Source organism: Lytechinus pictus, chromosome 10, assembly GCF_037042905.1.
Source record: "Lytechinus pictus isolate F3 Inbred chromosome 10, Lp3.0, whole genome shotgun sequence".
NCBI classification, from domain to species: domain Eukaryota; kingdom Metazoa; phylum Echinodermata; class Echinoidea; order Temnopleuroida; family Toxopneustidae; genus Lytechinus; species Lytechinus pictus.
Window position 1 is genome coordinate 9,773,519 of NC_087254.1, and position 18,738 is coordinate 9,792,256.

General features: G+C 35.4%; 1 protein-coding gene across 1 annotated transcript; it reads right to left on the minus strand.

Annotated features, from left to right (window-relative positions):
• Positions 1 to 10,396: 10,396 nt before the first annotated feature.
• LOC135155840 (uncharacterized) lies at positions 10,397 to 17,535 on the minus strand. Its single transcript, XM_064106122.1, has 2 exons — positions 17,149 to 17,535; positions 10,397 to 14,151 (listed from the first exon to the last, which is right to left on the minus strand). The coding sequence occupies exons 1-2, from the start codon at positions 17,151 to 17,153 to the stop codon at positions 12,303 to 12,305; spliced, it is 1,854 nt and encodes a 617-aa protein (XP_063962192.1). The 5' UTR covers positions 17,154 to 17,535; the 3' UTR covers positions 10,397 to 12,302.
• Between the last annotated feature and the right edge of the window lie 1,203 nt (positions 17,536 to 18,738).

Sequence of the window (18,738 nt, forward strand, 5' to 3'; positions counted from 1 at the left end):
TTTCATTTTTTTCATACCAGAATGAATGATATGTCTCCCTTATAATGAAATAAGTTGCAACAAAGAATATCTAATGGACTAAATCAGTTGTCAATTCAGCTGTTTTGGTTCTTGAAAAGAAAATATTGAATAAACCTAATTTTATATAATAAAATACAAAAGAACAATTGGGGAATAATGCTAATCTTTAAAATGCAATAACTGTGATATTCCTTGTCTGATTTTGATCAAATCTTTATTCTTATGTTCGTCTGAGTTTTCTTTATCCGTTCAAACCATTTTACATTCAGTGTGGAGTTTCAGATCAGAATATCAAATATTTACTGCACGCGCTTCGCGCTCACATTATTAATTTAAGAATATATCAATTTACCCATAATTTTCTTGATTTACAAAACATGAATAGAATGTCCCGTTTTCAGGTCTAAAATCTCAACTTTGTTTCCGCTCGCGCTTTGCGCTCGCATCAATTGTATAGTTATATACCTATCCTGTTCATGATTAGAAAAGTGCATAAGATGTCTCGTTTTTAGGTTTGAAATCTCATTTTTATTTCCGCTCGCGCTTCGCGCTCGCATCAATTGTATAGTTTTATACCTATCCTCATCATGATTAGAAAAGTACTTAGAATCTCTCGTTTTTTGGTCTGAAATCTCAATTTTGTTTCCGCTCGCATCAATTGTATATATACCTATCCTGTTCATAATTAAAAAAACGTGCTTAGAATAATGTCCAGTATTTAGGTCGAAATGTCAAATTTTTCAGCTCGCGCTTCGCGCTCGCATTATTTGATTGTTGATATATGTATCGTCTTCATGGGTAACTGCAAACAGTCCTTATAACACGTCACTTTCGATCAGGCCAGAGCGTATATAAAAAATATCTGATCGCGCTCACAATTATTATTACATAAATTGTTACATACGCATCTTGGACCACAAACATTGCTCAAAATGTTCAATTTTCAGGACAAAATACATGAAATTTCTACAAAAAATAGCTCGCGCTTCGCGCTCAAATTATCTAATTATATATTTATGTTCTTTTATAGGAAGAAAGCTAAGAAGTGACTGTCATATATATGTATATATATATATATATATATATATATATATAGAGTTGAGACATGACGATATTACGTTCCGCGTGTTGGACATAGAAGATATTAATGAGGCAAAGTGGTAATGCATTGTACTTAGTTCCAACAGTTTATTTTGAATTCCAAATTTTCGACGTTAAACATACGTCTTCCTCAGGGATACAATAAAGCTCACAGAGACAAGAACTGTGTCTTGTCTCTGTGTTCTTGTCTCTGTCTCTGTCTCTTGTTCTTGTCTTGTCTCTGTGTTCTTGTCTCTGTGTTCTTGTCTCTGTTCTTGTCTCTGTGTTCTTGTCTCTGTGTTCTTGTCTCTGTGTTCTTGTCTCTGTGTCTTGTCTCTGTGAACTGTGTTCTTGTCTCTGTGAGCTTTATTGTATCCCTGAGGAAGACGTATGTTTAACGTCGAAAATTTGGAATTCAAAATAAACTGTTGGAACTAAATACAATGCATTACCACTTTGCCTCATTAATATATATATATATATATATATATATATATATGTGTGTGTGTAAAGTTTTACATGTACAACAGCTTTGGCAACTCTTTTATTTAAATATTGTAAAGCAATGGATGAAGAGAACAATGGTAGGCGTAGCTTAAATCAAGGTTCCCCAGAGCTATCTACCCTTTGGAAAAATTGGTGATGCCGAAAAAATGTCTCTGCCGGGAATCGAACCCGGGCCCCCAGCTTTGAACGCCGGTGCCTTAACCACTAGACCACAGAGACGGGTTAGTGGCTAGGGCGACCCCGATCCGATGACCTAGTGGTTAAGGCACCGGCGTTCAAAGCTGGGGGCCCGGGTTCGATTCCCGGCAGAGACATTTTTTCGGCATCACCAATTTTTCCAAAGGGTAGATAGCTCTGGGGAACCTTGATTTAAGCTACGCCTACCATTGTTCTCTTCATCCATTGCTTTACAATATATATATATATATATATATATATATATATATATATATATATATATATATATATATATATGTGTGTGTGTGGGGGTGTGTGCTGTGGTATGTGTGTGTAATTATGGAAAACTCAATTGTGTCTGTCCCCCCCCCCCCCAGACCTCTGAGGAGAGATTTCAGCACCCCCACTGAAAAAATCGTTCCCAGGTCCCTGATGACAATGACATTAACTGGAAGCATGACAAGGCACCATCATTAACGACATCGACCCAGTCCTGCATCGACCACCACAACTACAACATAAATCCTGAACTATTGAATGAATGACTTTGGCTCTTCCCCTGAATATATCAGAACACTGGACATTACTTTAATTGTGCTATTCATTATACCAAATTTTAATCATTCTTTGAAGACATCTTCTTCATCTGTGATCGGTAAGTGAAACCATTTTCTTTATTGTTCCACTGGCAAATGAGAGAGTGCGAGAGGCTATTTTTAATTTATTGTCCGTTACATATGTATAATTGTCACAGGGCCCCATGGGAGACCAACACATTGTTGAATGGGCTTCCCTGTTTTTAAACAAATAAATAAAAAAGAAAATAAAAACTGACGCGTAGTAACTCGTGATTTTGGGTCACTATATAGGCCCGCACTAATATAGTCCACACCACAAGCGTTCAGTAGCAGATCCACGCTACTTTTACGATGGCGCTGGTCTGGTGCTGATATAAGCAGCGAAATAGCCTGGGAATGGCGCAGGTTATTTAGCCCTCGCCATTCTAGTCCGGCAGCCCAGGAGATTTATTCAACCGAAAGCCGGACAAGCAAATGACCCCATAGCTGGGTGGCATGGACCCTGAAGTTTACAAAAATGCATTGCTGCCGGGTTTTATCCGTGGTCTTCCCGCCGAAATGACGTAATTAATGACGTCACTACAAAATGACCCTATTTCTCCATATTTTAGACATTCTACACATAGCATGAAGTCAAAGGAGAATATCTCAGCCAAACCATGCTTGTTTTGTATAAATCTTTCAAAATATATTGTTCAAGTAGTGCTAAAGAGACATGCACAATTTCACGAACAGAAAATATTGTTTACATATGCAAATAACGTAATGAAATTTGCATATCATTAGTTTGGGAGATTTCTTGCATAAAAAATTGTCGAAAATCTATTCAGATATTTTTTTTTTTTTTAGTGTACTTTCTTTGATATATTTCCTGTCAAGCATAATATCGTTCTTTTTATCTATATCTCTACTTTTAGAAAATATATGTCAGTAATTGGAAATGACATTATAGACTGTGAATTCAGCCCCCTTTTTCAATATGGTGCGTACATAGAAATCGTGCGTTTTGGGCCTTTTTTCACCATATAGCTGAGGTATGCGAACGATATGCCTACTTTATGGAAGTTTCCTGCATTTTGCATGATAGTAAATATTCCAAACAACATATTTTCATCTTCATTATGTCTCTGCTGATAAATAAACGATTTCAGCAAAGATTGATTGCCCACTGGGCAGTCTATAGGCTACGTTTTCAGCCTAGTTTTCAACAACGAACCTATACCATGTATGACTGCATTATTGTAGTAGAGTTGGTAATAGGGGTTCCTGTGCACCATCATAATATATTTTTAATCAACGTTTGTGTATTTCCTGAAGTGTCTAGTTAATTAATCTTGATGTCCCTTTGCAAAATCGTGTCCCAAGGGATTCAAAATTGATATCTTTGGCGACCCTTTTTAAAATAAAAATTCATTATTTTCATTTGTTTGCACAGAGTGTGACAATGGGACAATCTTAAATGAATACGCATTTCACCATGATCCGGATAGTAGAAATCGGTTGAAATCGTTTTTTGGACAGTCCGGCTAATATATTTTGAAATAAATGAAAATTTATCCCGAAAATGTCATGCATTTGGTCCACAAAAAATTTGCATGTGCATTGATATCTATCTGTTCAATCATTAACATAAAAAACTATTGCAAAATATCAGCATTCGACACGAAAGAGGATATATTATACCGAGAATACTGAAACGCTTCATGACAGTATATATGAATGTCTTAATTTGCTTAGTTAAAGGGCAAATACCATGTATTACTCGATATTGCGATAAAATGACACCAAAGAGCAACCTCTGTGTCTTAGTCACACCCGCAAGAGCCTGAGGAATGTACCCTTTCCTTATCAGTAGCTTGCCCATAAAATATCGTGTTTTTTGGAGCCCCCAATGTATGGTGTTTCCTCTATGTAGAAAAACAACTCTTATTTTATTGAAATCACTTGGAGACAAAACAGTAGGCTTTTCTCTATCAGCTACATTATAAAGAAGTGAGGGCTCAGCAAAACCTACCCCCACCCTCTTTTCGGGACCGCCGTAGTCCCCCATCCTTTTTCGTATTTTGCCCATTTCTTGGAAAATTCGCAATTTTTTGAGCCCAGTTGAAGGGAAAATATGTTCCTGCCTTGCAGTCAAGTCAAGATTTTAACCACATGGAGTTAAAAGAGTAGACTTTCCTCTATCTGCTACATATAAGGAAGTGATGGCACAGCGAAGCCTAAACCCTCAGGGTGCTGCCGAAGTCACTCACCCTTTTTTGTATTTTTCCTATTTATGGGAAAGTATGCCATTTTGGTGCCTCCATTAAGTAAAAAAACGTTTCTGCTATGTGGTAAAACCACTTTAATTGTTTTGAAACTACGTGGAGACAAAGGAGTAGAGTTCCCTCTATCTGCTACATATAAAGAAGTGCTGATATAGCAAAGCATATTCCATCTGGGGATTGCCGAACCTACCCACCCCTTTTACGTATTTTACCTATTTATGGGAAAATCTGCCATTTTGGAGCCCCCATTGAAGCAAAATGCGTTTCTGCTATGTAGAAAAGCCACTTATATTGTATTAAAACTATATGGATACAAAAGAGTAGAGTTTTTTTTCTATCTGCTGCATATAAAGAGGTGCTGGCATATTGAATCATACCCCCCTTAGGGGGTCGCCGAAATCACCCACCCCTTTTCCACACTTTACCTATTTATGGGAAAATATGCAATTTTGGAGCCCCCATTGAGGCAAAATGTGTTTCTGCTATGTAGAAAAGCCACTTTTATTGTTTTAAACTACGTGGAGACAAAGGAGTAGAGTTCCCTCTATCTGCTACATATAAAGAAGTGCTGGTAGAGCAAAGCCTACTCCTCCTGGGGACTGCCGAATCTACCCACTCTTTTTACCTATTTATGAGAAAATAGGCCATTTTGGAGCCCCCATTGAGGCAAAAAGCGTTTATGCTATATAGTAAGGCCACTTTTATTGTTTTAAAACTATATGGAGACAAAAGAGTACATTTTCCTCTATCTGCTTCATATAAAGACGTGCTGATATAGCCAAGCATATTCCATCTGGGGACTGCCGAAGTTACCCACCCCTTTTACGTATTTTACTTATTTATGGGAAAATATGCCATTTTTGAGCCCCCATTGAAGCAAAATGCGTTTCTGCTATGTAGAAAAGCCACTTATATTGTTTTGAAACTATATGGAGACAAAAGAGTACAGTTTCCTCTATCTGCTACATATAAAGAAGTGCTGGCATATTGAAGCATACCCCCCTTAGGGGGTCGCCGAAATCATCCACCCCTTTTCCATATTTTCCTATTTATGGGGAAATATGCAATTTTGGAGCCCCCATTGAGGCAAAAAGTGTTTCTGCTATGTAGTAAAGCCAGTTTTATTGTTTTGAAACTACGTGGAGACAAAGGAGTAGAGTTCCCTCGATCTGCTACATATAAAGAAGTGCTGGCATATTGAAGCTTATCCCCCTCAGGGGTTCCAAAAGTCACCCACCCTTTTGGACCAGCAACCTTCCAAAGGTTAACAAATCAAGTGATTGCTGGGCTTGACAATTGTGTCGTATACATAGACGACATCCTAGTGTACATTGATACTTGGAATGATCATCTGGATCATTTGAGAGCGCTGTTTGGCAGGCTGGATAAAGCCAACCTAGTAGTGAATCTGATGAAGAGTGAATTTGCCAAGGCAAAGGTCACATATCTTGGTCATGTGGTTGGTCAAGGGCAATTGCTACCAAGAGAAGCCAAGATACAAGCCATCTTAGACTTCCCAATTCCCACAACTAAGAAATAATTGCTCAGATTCCTAGGCATGAGTGGCTTCTACATGAAATTTGTTCCAAATTTGTTCCAGTACAGTGGTTAGTCCACTGACAAACCTGCTGAAGGCAAAAGTGAAGTACGTTTGGTCTGACGAATGTCAGAGATCATTTGAGAAATTAAAGGCCATTTTGGTGAATGAGCCTGTTTTGGCAGCTCCAAACTTCACAAAGCCATTCAAAGTAGCTATTGATGCATGTGATGTTGGAGTAGGAGCAGTATTGCTCCAAGAAGATGAAGAAGGCATCGAAAAACCAGTGTGCTATTACTATAAGAAACTTAATCGGTTTCAGAAGAAGTACTCAACTATTGAAAAAGAGGCCTTGAGTCTCGTACTAGTCCTTCAGCAGTTTGAGGTGTATCTAACCAATGGAGAGGTTACAGTCTATACAGACCACAATCCTCTTGTGTTTTTTGAGAAATTCAAAACAAAGAACCAAAGACTGTATAGATGGGGCCTTATGCTCCAACCATTCCCACTGAAAACTGTACACATAAAAGTAAAGAATAATGTAATTGCTGATGCTCTTTCAAGAGTATAAAAACTGAAAATAGTCATGCTTTTGACCAAGTGTGTCATTAGAAGAAAATGTCTTTGATGTTCATTTATTTAAACATGTTTGTTAGTACTAAACCTTTGTACACGATAACTGTAAATGATTTATCAAGATGACTTTGAAAAGTTAAAGACAAAAAAGGTAATCTTTAAGAAACCTTTACTACGGTAAAGCCTTCTTTTCCCCAGTGGGGGAGGTGTTATATATGAGTAGAATTGTAAGAGCAATTACATTCATTTATTTAGTTATTTTCACTTTAAGGATATTCATAGCATAGAATTATTAAGAATATTCCAGAATGTAGCTTTATTAGGCATGCTATTTAATGAGATAGAATAATCTATGTTATTTCTGGAATGTACTAAGAGAGACAATAGACTGCAAGTGGCAGTGAAAAGGACAATAGGATTAGCTATGTTGTTTACATTGTTAATTTGTAAATTGGTATATGATAATGAATTAATATATTATACATTAAATACGTATACATTTATTAATGACTTATGAATAAATGGATGAAACACATATTACACAAACACACATTTACAATCGTAATATCTTACTGTTTATTATAATAGTACATTGATTGTACCATCACAACACCGATATACACAATTTTTTTCCCTGATATATATTTCTAAAGGCCATTTCTTTGGGTTTTTTCTGTATTAATTCATACATTTACACATCCAACACAAAACTTTTACACTTTTAACAATTTTATGAATGAAATATTACTTTACACACCATTCGTAACTGACAGTTTACTAAAACAATATACACTCATTTAACAACTACAACACAAATATTGATAGATTTTACAGACATCTGTCTAAAGACCAAGTTCTGATATAAGAATATGAATTCACACATTACATAATGAATACTTGTTCATTTTTTAATGATAATAATTGAATGAAACACATAACACAAACACATATCATTTTTTGCAACATACATACTTATACTGTTCATTAAAATAGTGTATTGCTTGAACAATCACAACACCAATACTCATATATATATATATATATATTTTAAATAAATATGAAATGTTTTACGATAATACGTTGTATTGAAAATAATTATATATTGCACATATTTGTTCTGAAAGTGCTTATCTGATCACTTACAAAGACAACGACTGGTGTATGGCTAGGAATGAATAGTATTCTGTGTCCATTAACATGTATATATTTTTTTCCTATTTTGTCAGTTGATGTTATTTATGAATATCACTGAGATTCAAGTGTATACCGCCTTGTTTCAGAAGTATTTGTTAACATGAATTATGTATTTTTACTTTTTTATTTCCCCCTTATTGTTGCATTTTGTTTAATTTTTCCAAGTTTAATTGTTCGTCTTGTCAACGCAAGCTTATTATATGATTTAATTTGTTATATGTATACTATCAGAAGGCATCAAGAAAATTATTATGACTTGTGCTATGGATAATATTGATGGTTTGGATAATAGAATGATCCGTGCCGATAATAAGTATTACACCCCAAACGATTTTTCGAACTTAATGAATAATTACAATACTAAAGATACTTTAACAATGCTTCATTTTAACTGTCGAAGCTTGAGACGTAATTTTAGCAGGTTCTCAGAATGTATTAATTGCTTTAAGAATTATATTACAGTATTTGGTATATCTGAAACATGGCTTAGAGATAATGAGGAACAATATTACAATATACCCGACTTTTCTTTTATTACTAGTAACCGTGATAACAAGCTTGGAGGTGGAGTTGGAATATATGTAAATAAAAATCTTAAATTTAAAAGGAGAGATTTAGACATTTTCCTAAATTGTATAGAGAGTTTATTTATTGAAATCCACATAAGATCCATATGTTTCATAGTTTCAGTCATCTATAGACCTCCTAGCCAATCATTAAAAGATTTTTTAGAAACAGTTCAAATACCTTTAAGCAAAATCTCAAGTGAGAAAAAACAATGTATTATCATGGGGGATTTTAATGTTAATTTGATGGACCTAGATTTAATGTCATGTAATCATGATTTTGTTAATATTTTTTCTACCTTTTCATATTTTCAATTGATTAATAAACCCACAATGATAACAAGTAATTCGGCAACAATATTAGATAATATATTTTATAACCAACCTGAAAGTGTCGTAGAAGCTGGTATCATTACAACAGATGTCAGTGATCACCTAACCCCTTTCGTCATAATTGAAGGTCCTTTAATCTCTAATAATTCAAAGACCCATTACCCTATAAGAGACTTCTGTGAAAAAAATATGATTCCATTTTGTAGTAAATTACAGTGTGTTGATTGGACATGTTTAAACAATACAGAAAACGTTGATGAAGTTTATGATATATTTTTTGACATTTACAATAAACTATATAATGAAAGTTTTCTAATAACAAATGTTAAAAAAACAAAAAAAAAACAGAAAGGTCATGGTTTAATACGGATATCAAGAAAATGTGCAAACGAAAATACTTTTTATATAAGAAATTTTTAAAGAACCCAACTTCCTATAGAGAGAATGTATATAAAAGTTACAGAAACATGGTCCATAGCTTCATTCGTAAAAAGAAACGTGAATTCTATCATCATAAATTCGAAAATGTAAAACACAATTCTAGAGCGACATGGAAAATAATAAATAAAATTTTAACAAAAAATAAGAATAGAGATGTTGATTATAGTATTGAAAATAATGGAGAAGTGACCGATAATCAGCAAGAAATTGTAAATGTATTTAATGATTTTTTTGTATTAAGCGCTATATAAGAACGGATTATTATTATTATTATTAGTAGTATTGGTTCTAAAATACATGAGAGTACTAGAAATCTATCTCAAGAAAATAACTTTAAAAGGTTTATGAAACACAGCATTTGTCATTCTATGTACTTTACGCCAGTAACAGAAAGAAATATATATGATGTCATTTTGAAATTGGATGCGAATAAAAGCGCGGGTTACGATGATATTAGTCCTAAGGTAGTTAAATATTCAATTCATGCAATAGTTTCCCCTTTATGTAAAATCATTAATATGTCTCTTGAAAATGGTGTGTTTCCGAACTCTTTAAAACTTGCTAAAGTAACTCCTATCTTTAAGAATGGTAATAAAACACTAGTAACTAACTACCGACCCATATCAATTTTATCAGTTTTCAGCAAGGTTTTTGAAAAAATAGTATATGACAAATTGATAGCATTTATTTCAAAACACAACATATTATATAACAAGCAATTCGGTTTCAGACAGGGATACAACACTGCTCATGCATTAAATGATTTAACTGAAAAAATAGCTAAGGAATATGAAAACAAAGCAATAACGATTGGTGTATTTTTAGACTTATCTAAATAATTCGATTGTATAGACCATAATATTTTAATTGATAAGCTATCATCATACGGGTTTAGAGGGACAGTATTGAAGTGGTTAATCAGTTAATTAAGAAATCGAAAACAATGTGTATGCATCAACATAATTTATTCAGACTTTCAGGACATTAGAGTAGGGGTACCCCAGGGGTCTAACCTAGGCCCTCTTCTTTTTATATTGTACATCAATAACCTGCAACATGTAAGTAATATTTTAACTACTACCTTATTTGCAGACGATACAAGTTTTTTTTTTTCTGGTAAGGATCCCATTCAATTAAATAATATTTTAAATTCTGAAATGGAAAAAGTTCACATGTGGTTCCAAGGCAACAGACTACAAATTAACACTATGGTGACATCTTTTATGATTTTTAAGCCTAAAAATAAGAAAATTGAAGAAAACTCCATAAAATTATATATAAATGATTTTGAAATTCAGAAAGTGCAATATACGAAATTCCTAGGTGTCACAATTGACGATAGCATGAGTTGGAAACAACATGTAAATAATATTTCTATGAAGATTTCTCAAACCATTGGTGTACTTAATAGAATCAAAGGTGACTTACCATTGCATATTCGTGTTCAATTATACAATACAATGATACTCACGCATCTCAGCTATTGCAATATCGTATGGGGGGGACTGTGCAAATTATTTAATGCTACAATTATTTCGCTTACAAAAACGGGCAATCAGAATAATAACAAATTCCCCATATTAAGCTCACTCTCATCAATTATTCCGTAAATTAAAGATCCTAAAAATTTATGATATACATACCCTTCACACTGCAAGTTTTATGTTTTCATACTACAAGAATCAGTTGCCTGACACATTCAACAGTTATTTTAAAACAAATCGCAGTGTAAACAAATATAATACGAGAAATTCTGATAATTTATACATTCCTTTTTACCGCTTTTCTTTCTCAAGAACAGTCATAAGTTATAGTGGACCACTCATATGGAACAGTTTGCCCCCTGAAATAAAAGAAAGTCCTTCGCTAAATTCGTTTAAAGTAAGATGTAAGTCTTACCTTCTAAATATGTATACTTCACCAAGTTCTCAGTGAATAAGCTTGCTTGCTTTTATGTGTATGTTTTTTAAACATATTTTTTTGTAATATAGTTGTTATTTTTTTCTTCAAATTTTTATTAGTTTGTTGATTTCGTTTATTTTGAAATGTGTGTTTCTTGCAATCTAATCAATTGATTGCAGGATGGTCTTTTTTCGGTAATGAATGTTAATCAGGGAGTAGCCTAGATAGGTCTATTTGGCTTTTGCTATTCCCCCACATCGCTTTCATTATCCTATGTATTTTGTTATTTTTGTTAATTTGTCATTTTACAATATTCATTACTCCTTTACTATGGAATCATGTTGATATCTCTCGATATATTGTATCTTGTATGTTTTTTACAGATGTGAAATAAATGAATTTGAATTTGAATTTCACTGAGGTCATTCAAGAGTCTTCTAGAAGTGGACTATTCTAGAAAGAAGGATAATGCTCTTTTTATAGACAATACTAGAAGCTTCCAGAATAGTGAATAATTTGTATATAAGCTGGCAGTTTCTTCAAGGACATCATCACATCAGATCAGAGCTCAGAGTTTCACACCAGACATTATGTCAGAGCATAGTTTATTTCCAACTGTAATACAACATCTATCTTCAGTGGAATTATTTGCACGCCACTAATGAACTGTTTGCAGTTACTTTGAGAGAGAAATTCTCAGTTCTCATCGAAATCATCAACCTGTATTAATGAACGCTTCTCAACCCGTGGATTGCTGAAATTGACTGGTAATCATCATCACAACATCATCTTTACAGACATTTCAACTTGTTACAGTGACTCTTGTTATTCATCGTGCTTCAACATCAATTTAATCATCGCCACCATTGTGAACTTTAATTAAAGGGATCTTCGCCAACTGACTTGGATTTTATTTGGATTTATATCATAACCTTGGGATTGCACATCTAACTCTTCAAGACATGTAAGATCATTGTTTATTTATGTTTTGTTTAGTGATCTATATATTTCCTGTAATAAAAGAAAATGAAACGGGCCTTATGAGTGTTGATTCGGTGGTGATGAAGGAGATATAGTGCAATACACGAAAAGAATCACCTAATTAAGATCACCCTCAAAATGGTCAATGGAATATATATAGTCTATCAGTGGTACAAAAAGCGATCTCTCCTGACAGGTATTGCTCGATATAATACCAAAGCCTCCCAGGCTTCTCAAACTTGTAATCATTAATGATGTTCTGAACATGTTCTAGTTTATCAGCATGATCTGTGTACTCATCAATGCTCACCAAACCTCTATCGTGCTTCACCTCGGCTATCAAGATCTTATTCCCAAGAGACACGGCAGGGTACAGGTTGGAAGGGTAGAAGCCCGCTTTTCTTAATCTATGCTTTATGGCACCATCTTTGTAAATCAAACGTACTGCAACATTTGCAGTTAGTAAGAAATCATTGTAAGTATTGATTTGCGTAACTTCATATCCCGTGTTCACAATCTCCATATCTGCCTTTCCACCGGCTGGTGAGAAAACCTGGATCTTCATGGCTTTCCTGTAGCTAACATAGATCTGATCATTACCGTCGACGGTGAGGTTGGAAAATCCACCTTCTTCTTTACTCAGTGTCCCAAACTCAACATTCAATTTTCTGTACTCTGGTGTGTATATTGTGATATTGTTTGAACCATCAATCACAGCACATCGATTGTCAGACAGGAAACCAACTCCACGAATATCAACATCCTTGAGAATTGACTCCTGCAGATGACCATCAGAAGCAAAAATCTCCCCACCTCTCTTACATCCCACTAACATCCTACCGTCCGGTGTGCTAGCAATGATATTCATGTGATTATTATTGGAAGGCAGATTTACGATGTTCTTTACAACTTCTTCAACAATCTCACCAAGAGGCAGTTCTAGGTTTCCTTCGAATGGATGAAACATTACAAGCTTCTCTTTCTTGCTTAACTTCAATGGCTTGTCGTAGTCGGGTTCTTTTTCATTCAAGGCTTCCAGTAAGTCTTCACATAACGTGTCATGTACAGCCAACGTGTCCATATCTAACGGTGCTTTTGCCTTATTCGTGATCAAGTTAGCCAATGTAGTCAATAATGTGATGTAACTCTGAGCGGATCTCTTCATTTCATCAAGTTCTTTCTTTACTCCCTCAACTCTATCCTTGACTTCACCTTCGGGTAGCTCTTTTTTCTCGGTCAACTGCTGGACTAATGTATCATATGCTTCTTGAATATCATTTAAACACTGATCCTGAGCATTGCTCACAAGTTCCTTCTGATCATTTATGAATTTGACATACTTCTTGAAGGAAGAGCATTTCTTGTATACCTTTGATTTGAGGTCATTGATCTTTGTCATGTAATTTTGTTCATATTCATCTGCAGTGATGTTTCGATGTTCTTCGCCTGTATGCTCTAGAGGTACACATTTGTAGCATGCAAATTTCCTACATATACGACAAAAGATTTCCTCATCTTCTCTGTGATGTTTCTTGCATTTTTGATATGTTCGTACTTTTACCTTTCCTGATGTGATATCACTAATCGCAACAATTTCATGACCGATGAAGTCTTCCCATTTAGTATGCATGCTGTGACAAGTGATGCAGAGATACTTGCCACAATCTTGGCAGTAGACATCTGTAGTGTCGACGGTTTTACAATTTGTGCAACGATTGTGTTTATTCTTAATGTCCTCCATAAGAATTTTCACAAGAAGATTCCCCGGGAGTGCGTTAACATCTTGATTTGGGACCAGAGTTTCGTTTCTACATACGGGACATCGGAACTGACGGTCATCCCCAAGGCATTCGTAAAGGATGTCCAGGCATGCCTTACAGAAGGTGTGGGAACAAGACAGGATTTTCGGATCGGTGAAGGTGGTCAGACATACAGGACACTCCAGACTCTGGGTGATGGTATCCTTCAATGCTTCAGCCATGATAGGTATTCTAAATGAATATTATTTTCAAACGAATAACGAAATGTAGATTAACTTTGGTAATTGTGAATATTAATTCAATTCAATTCAATATACAAATCATTATTTACAATTTAAAATAAATGGAATGATTGATTTGTAACATCACATCGGGTCATGGCGTCCGGTCGGCTATCGCCTAACCCGACCATTCGAGAAAAGGGCCCCCTGAACTCCCGAGAGTTCGGGTCAAGTTTACCGATTTGTGAAAATTATCAGTCAGATCATGGACCCTACCATGGTCAGATACACGAATGTTTTGGGGGTCATTGGGCATTCTATGGCTGGTTTGTTTGTAGGAATTCACTAAGACAATACGTACTTCACTGACCAAAATGATGCGAACGCGAAGCGAGAGCTGAACATTTTTTAAATTAAGACCTGAAGAGGGGTATTCTAAGGCTTGTTGTAAGAATTCACTAAGACCTCCCATCCCCCAATTAATGACACCGACCAATGATGCGAAGCGCGAGCTGAAAACTTGTGATATTCAGACCAGGAAAGGGAATATTTTAAGGACTGTTTTGAGGAATTCATGGCACGGATTTGAAATGTTTTATATTAAGGCCTTAAAGGGGTCGATCAATTTAAGTAGTCATGAAAAGAAGCTTTCGTCTCTACATCAAACAATAATAATTCGGAGTGCGAGGAAATATATATATTTGGTGTATAGTGACTTGGAAACGGGATGTTTTAATACAACAGGATTATATATCTCACTAAACAGACAATATGAGCATCAGGAATGATTTGTACCTACGCTAAATCATGTTACAAAACGTTATGAAAAAAATATTTCACATGTAATGTAATATGATAAATATAACATAATAATATAAAATAAATATAACATAAAATAATATGATAAATATAACATAATATAATATTATATATAATATTTTATTCTCCCCTACTATGTTTCTCTTTCTTTCTCCCTCTTTATCTCCTCCCCCCTTTTTTTGCCAGCTGATGGGGGGGAGGAGGGGGGGGGGGCACCACTGCTAGTTACGCCACTGCTTCCCTATAAAGTGAAGCTTATTATTTTCATTCGAGGGAGCATGGAACGACCGAGCAAGGTATTTTCCACCTCAAATCTGAAACTTTTTCTACCTGCCATTTAGGTATTTCCGTGAATAGATTATGCACCATGTACGTCATGCCCTCTCCCAGACTCATTCCCGTTTCTGGTATTATTATGAGTAAGGAAACTCTCAGCTGTATGGCGCACCATGGCCCTGGGAAGCGGGGGTGCTGTGTGTATTATTCTCCATTTAGGCAGCACCCCCTAGAATTCTGGTGGGTGTGGAAAAATGTAACCAAAAGTACCCACTTTATGTAGTTAACCCCCCCCCCCTCTTTTTTTGCTTGTCAAACTTCTCTGGCCCAAAATTACCTTCGTATTGTAGTGATTTTGTTTATTTATGTTTTTTTACAGCAGCACCCTCAGTTTAAAAACACTCGTTCACAGGGCCATTGGCGCACTTAAAGGCCACCGTACACCTTACGACTGTTCGCGATCCGATTTTGGAACAAATCGCATTTTGCTCATTTTCTAAAGATGTGAATGGAACATATCATTTTATTTGAGGTTGAAATTAATTGAAGAAATAATATAACCATTTTGAAAGATTGCAAGCCCTTATTTTGGAGTAAAGTCCAAATTAGTTTCAAATCGTAGCCAATCGTACGACTGCTATGACGTCATTACGACTAGATATTAAATTCGCTTTTATTCTAAGAAGGATGATAGCATATAGTCACAAATTTGATCATAGGTATTCGTACGATGATTTAGAACATTACACAGTAAGATATTCCAAGTCTCAATATTAGCATCAAATTCTATTACATTTTATTCTGAAATCGGGTCGCAGACCAGTCGTAAGGTGTGCGATCGCCTGGTTCTTTGTATAATGCTTCTCAAAAGTCAGGAGGCATGCATATCTCGATAATAGTTGACAGTATATGAACTTCTTTAATACCCCTTTCATAGTGCCCTCTTCATTTTTCACCGGCGAACTTCGCCGGCGAACTTCTCCGCCTCGCATTCCTCACTTCCCCGGCGAAGAAAAAAATGTACCCTTTCGCACTGACATTTCTTCTCCGGCGAAAGTCAACGGGCGATTGCAGAACAAACGAAAGAAAATTGTAAACATTACTTCTTACCTATTACAAAAAGGTATAAAAAAAAAATAATTACAACATATTTTGGAAGTATTACGATAAAAACAAACAATATCACCTTGTTTTTATATCTTAGCGCATTTTATACATGTAAAAAGTGCTTTTTAATAACTATTGTTATTAAAAAAAAAAAAGGTTCGAGGGTATCTACTTGGCCATAGCATTCAGCTGAGCTTGCAACTATCGCGCGCGGAATCTCGGTGCAGGGGACTTTGGGAGAGAAAAAAATTGACCTCTGACGTCATTAAAGAGGAGAAGTTCTCCGGTTTGCTTTCATACTGGCCTTTTCACCGGCGAACTTCACCGGTGAAACAGTTTCGCCGGCGAAGTTCTCCACCTCTAGAGGTGGAGAAGTTCACCGGCGAACTTCACCGGTGAAGTTCTCCTGTGTACCTTTCATACTGGACACTTTCCCCTTCGCTGGCGAACTTCGCCGGTGAAGTTCGCCGGTGAAAGGCGCAATATGAAAGGGGTATAATTTTGACAAATTCATCCATATATTCTGAAAAAAAGGTGTTGTATTCAACCTTTTATATGTAAACAAAATACAGGAATCGCTAAAATATATTTTGTTTTGTCCTCTCTCCATCTTTCTCCTTCATCTTATTTTGTTTCTATTTTTAATTCTTGCTCATTACATTTTTTTTTTCATTATTCAAAAAAAGTGGTGAGGTAAATGCCGTACCACCCATAGTGACTCCGACGGGCCTGCCAAGTATGCAGTTATTATCAATCAAACATTACCAAAGTTTAAAGAATACGATTTTTTTAATTTAATACTTACATCATGTAGATATTGAGAGGTGTGTAGTCTGATAACACCAATCATCGGCTTAGATGAATGTGGTGAGATGACTTGCTGTAAATAAAATTAAGTCACGGAATATCACAATTATGTGATTCAAACGTTTGCACGAAGGGCTTATCATGCCTTGCTGAACGCGTGTGGATCAGAAATCTAAACCAGAATAAGGGAAGTAAGATTCATGGACCAATAGCAATAGCCTTAAGAATTTCAAGTCCTATCAAGTCCCAGTTATCAAGTTCGGGAGTTTCTTCACTGCATTCGAGCATCAACTGCTAAAAACAGAATAGCCCTCTTTGAAAACGAATACGGATGACGAGAGATGTAGGCCCGCATGTAGGCCTATATCGTGAGAGCTTTCAGATCGTTCACCCAGGGGCGTTGACAGCGGGCAATGCTATGTGCAATCATGGAGCTAGTAATGGTGCAATCAACCAATCAACTCTTGAGGAGAGTTCAAAGTTTTCCCCCGCATACAGTGATGCTAAAAAGTTCGTGAACCAACCCTACCAAATATGCACTCCTTCATGTTGAGTGTTGAATGAAGACAACAACACTATAATGTTCGGCGAGCCCAGAGATATAAACTTTACTGAATGTAATATTCTATCAACTGACTTCACTAAATATGTAGAATATCACGATGGCAGTACTTGAACACTTTAAATAATTATGTTTATTCTCTGGTGGGGCTCACTTACTTTTAGCACCACATATATACATATATCTAGGCTATTGATTTCCGTTTCACGATGTTGTACATAATATAATATATAAAAAAACACAACAATATCAAAAATATGGTTAGACATAATATCATATATTACATAATTATAGATTTGATAATTACAATGCTAAAAATTAAGCTAACTCAAATGACATTTTTAGTTTAGAGTAAACCGGAGGGGCTTGTCGAAAAAAAGCTTGTATACCAAGCCCCAAAACTTATAAAATATTAGTTTGATTACCTTATTTACACCAAAAACAGGATTAAGTTCGTAGAAAAGAATCATCTATGTGCACTTTGCAAAACAATAAGCAACTGAGAAAAGTATTAAAAACAAAATACTATAAGAGAGAGGGGATATATAGAGACGAGGAGGCAGAGGGAGGAGTGATATATATATATAGTCTGCCCCTGCCCTCCCCCTCCCCCGCCTGTTACGCCACTAGAGGGACCATGGTAACATAGATAATAATACTTTACAAAAAGTCGTCATTGAAATCATGTGATAATGAAATTGTTTTATTTTGCACGTAACGCACATACTAGAAAGATATAAACGCTGAAACAATGGTTAGTATTATTGATTCATGAATCAATGTTCAAGTTGAAATGTTGATTAGCAATCAATTAATGTTCAAGACTATAGATAATGATTATACATTATTTATTATATTAAGGGTCTGGGATCACTGCTAGCGTGTGGGATATTGTTGCTTGTTATTTGTTTAATGGTTTGTGATTTTCCACTGTTTACTATAGATTTGGCAATAAGGAAGCACTTTATTTTATTCACGATAAGTTATTAGTTCAAGTTTAACTCATTTAGAAAATCAGATATAATG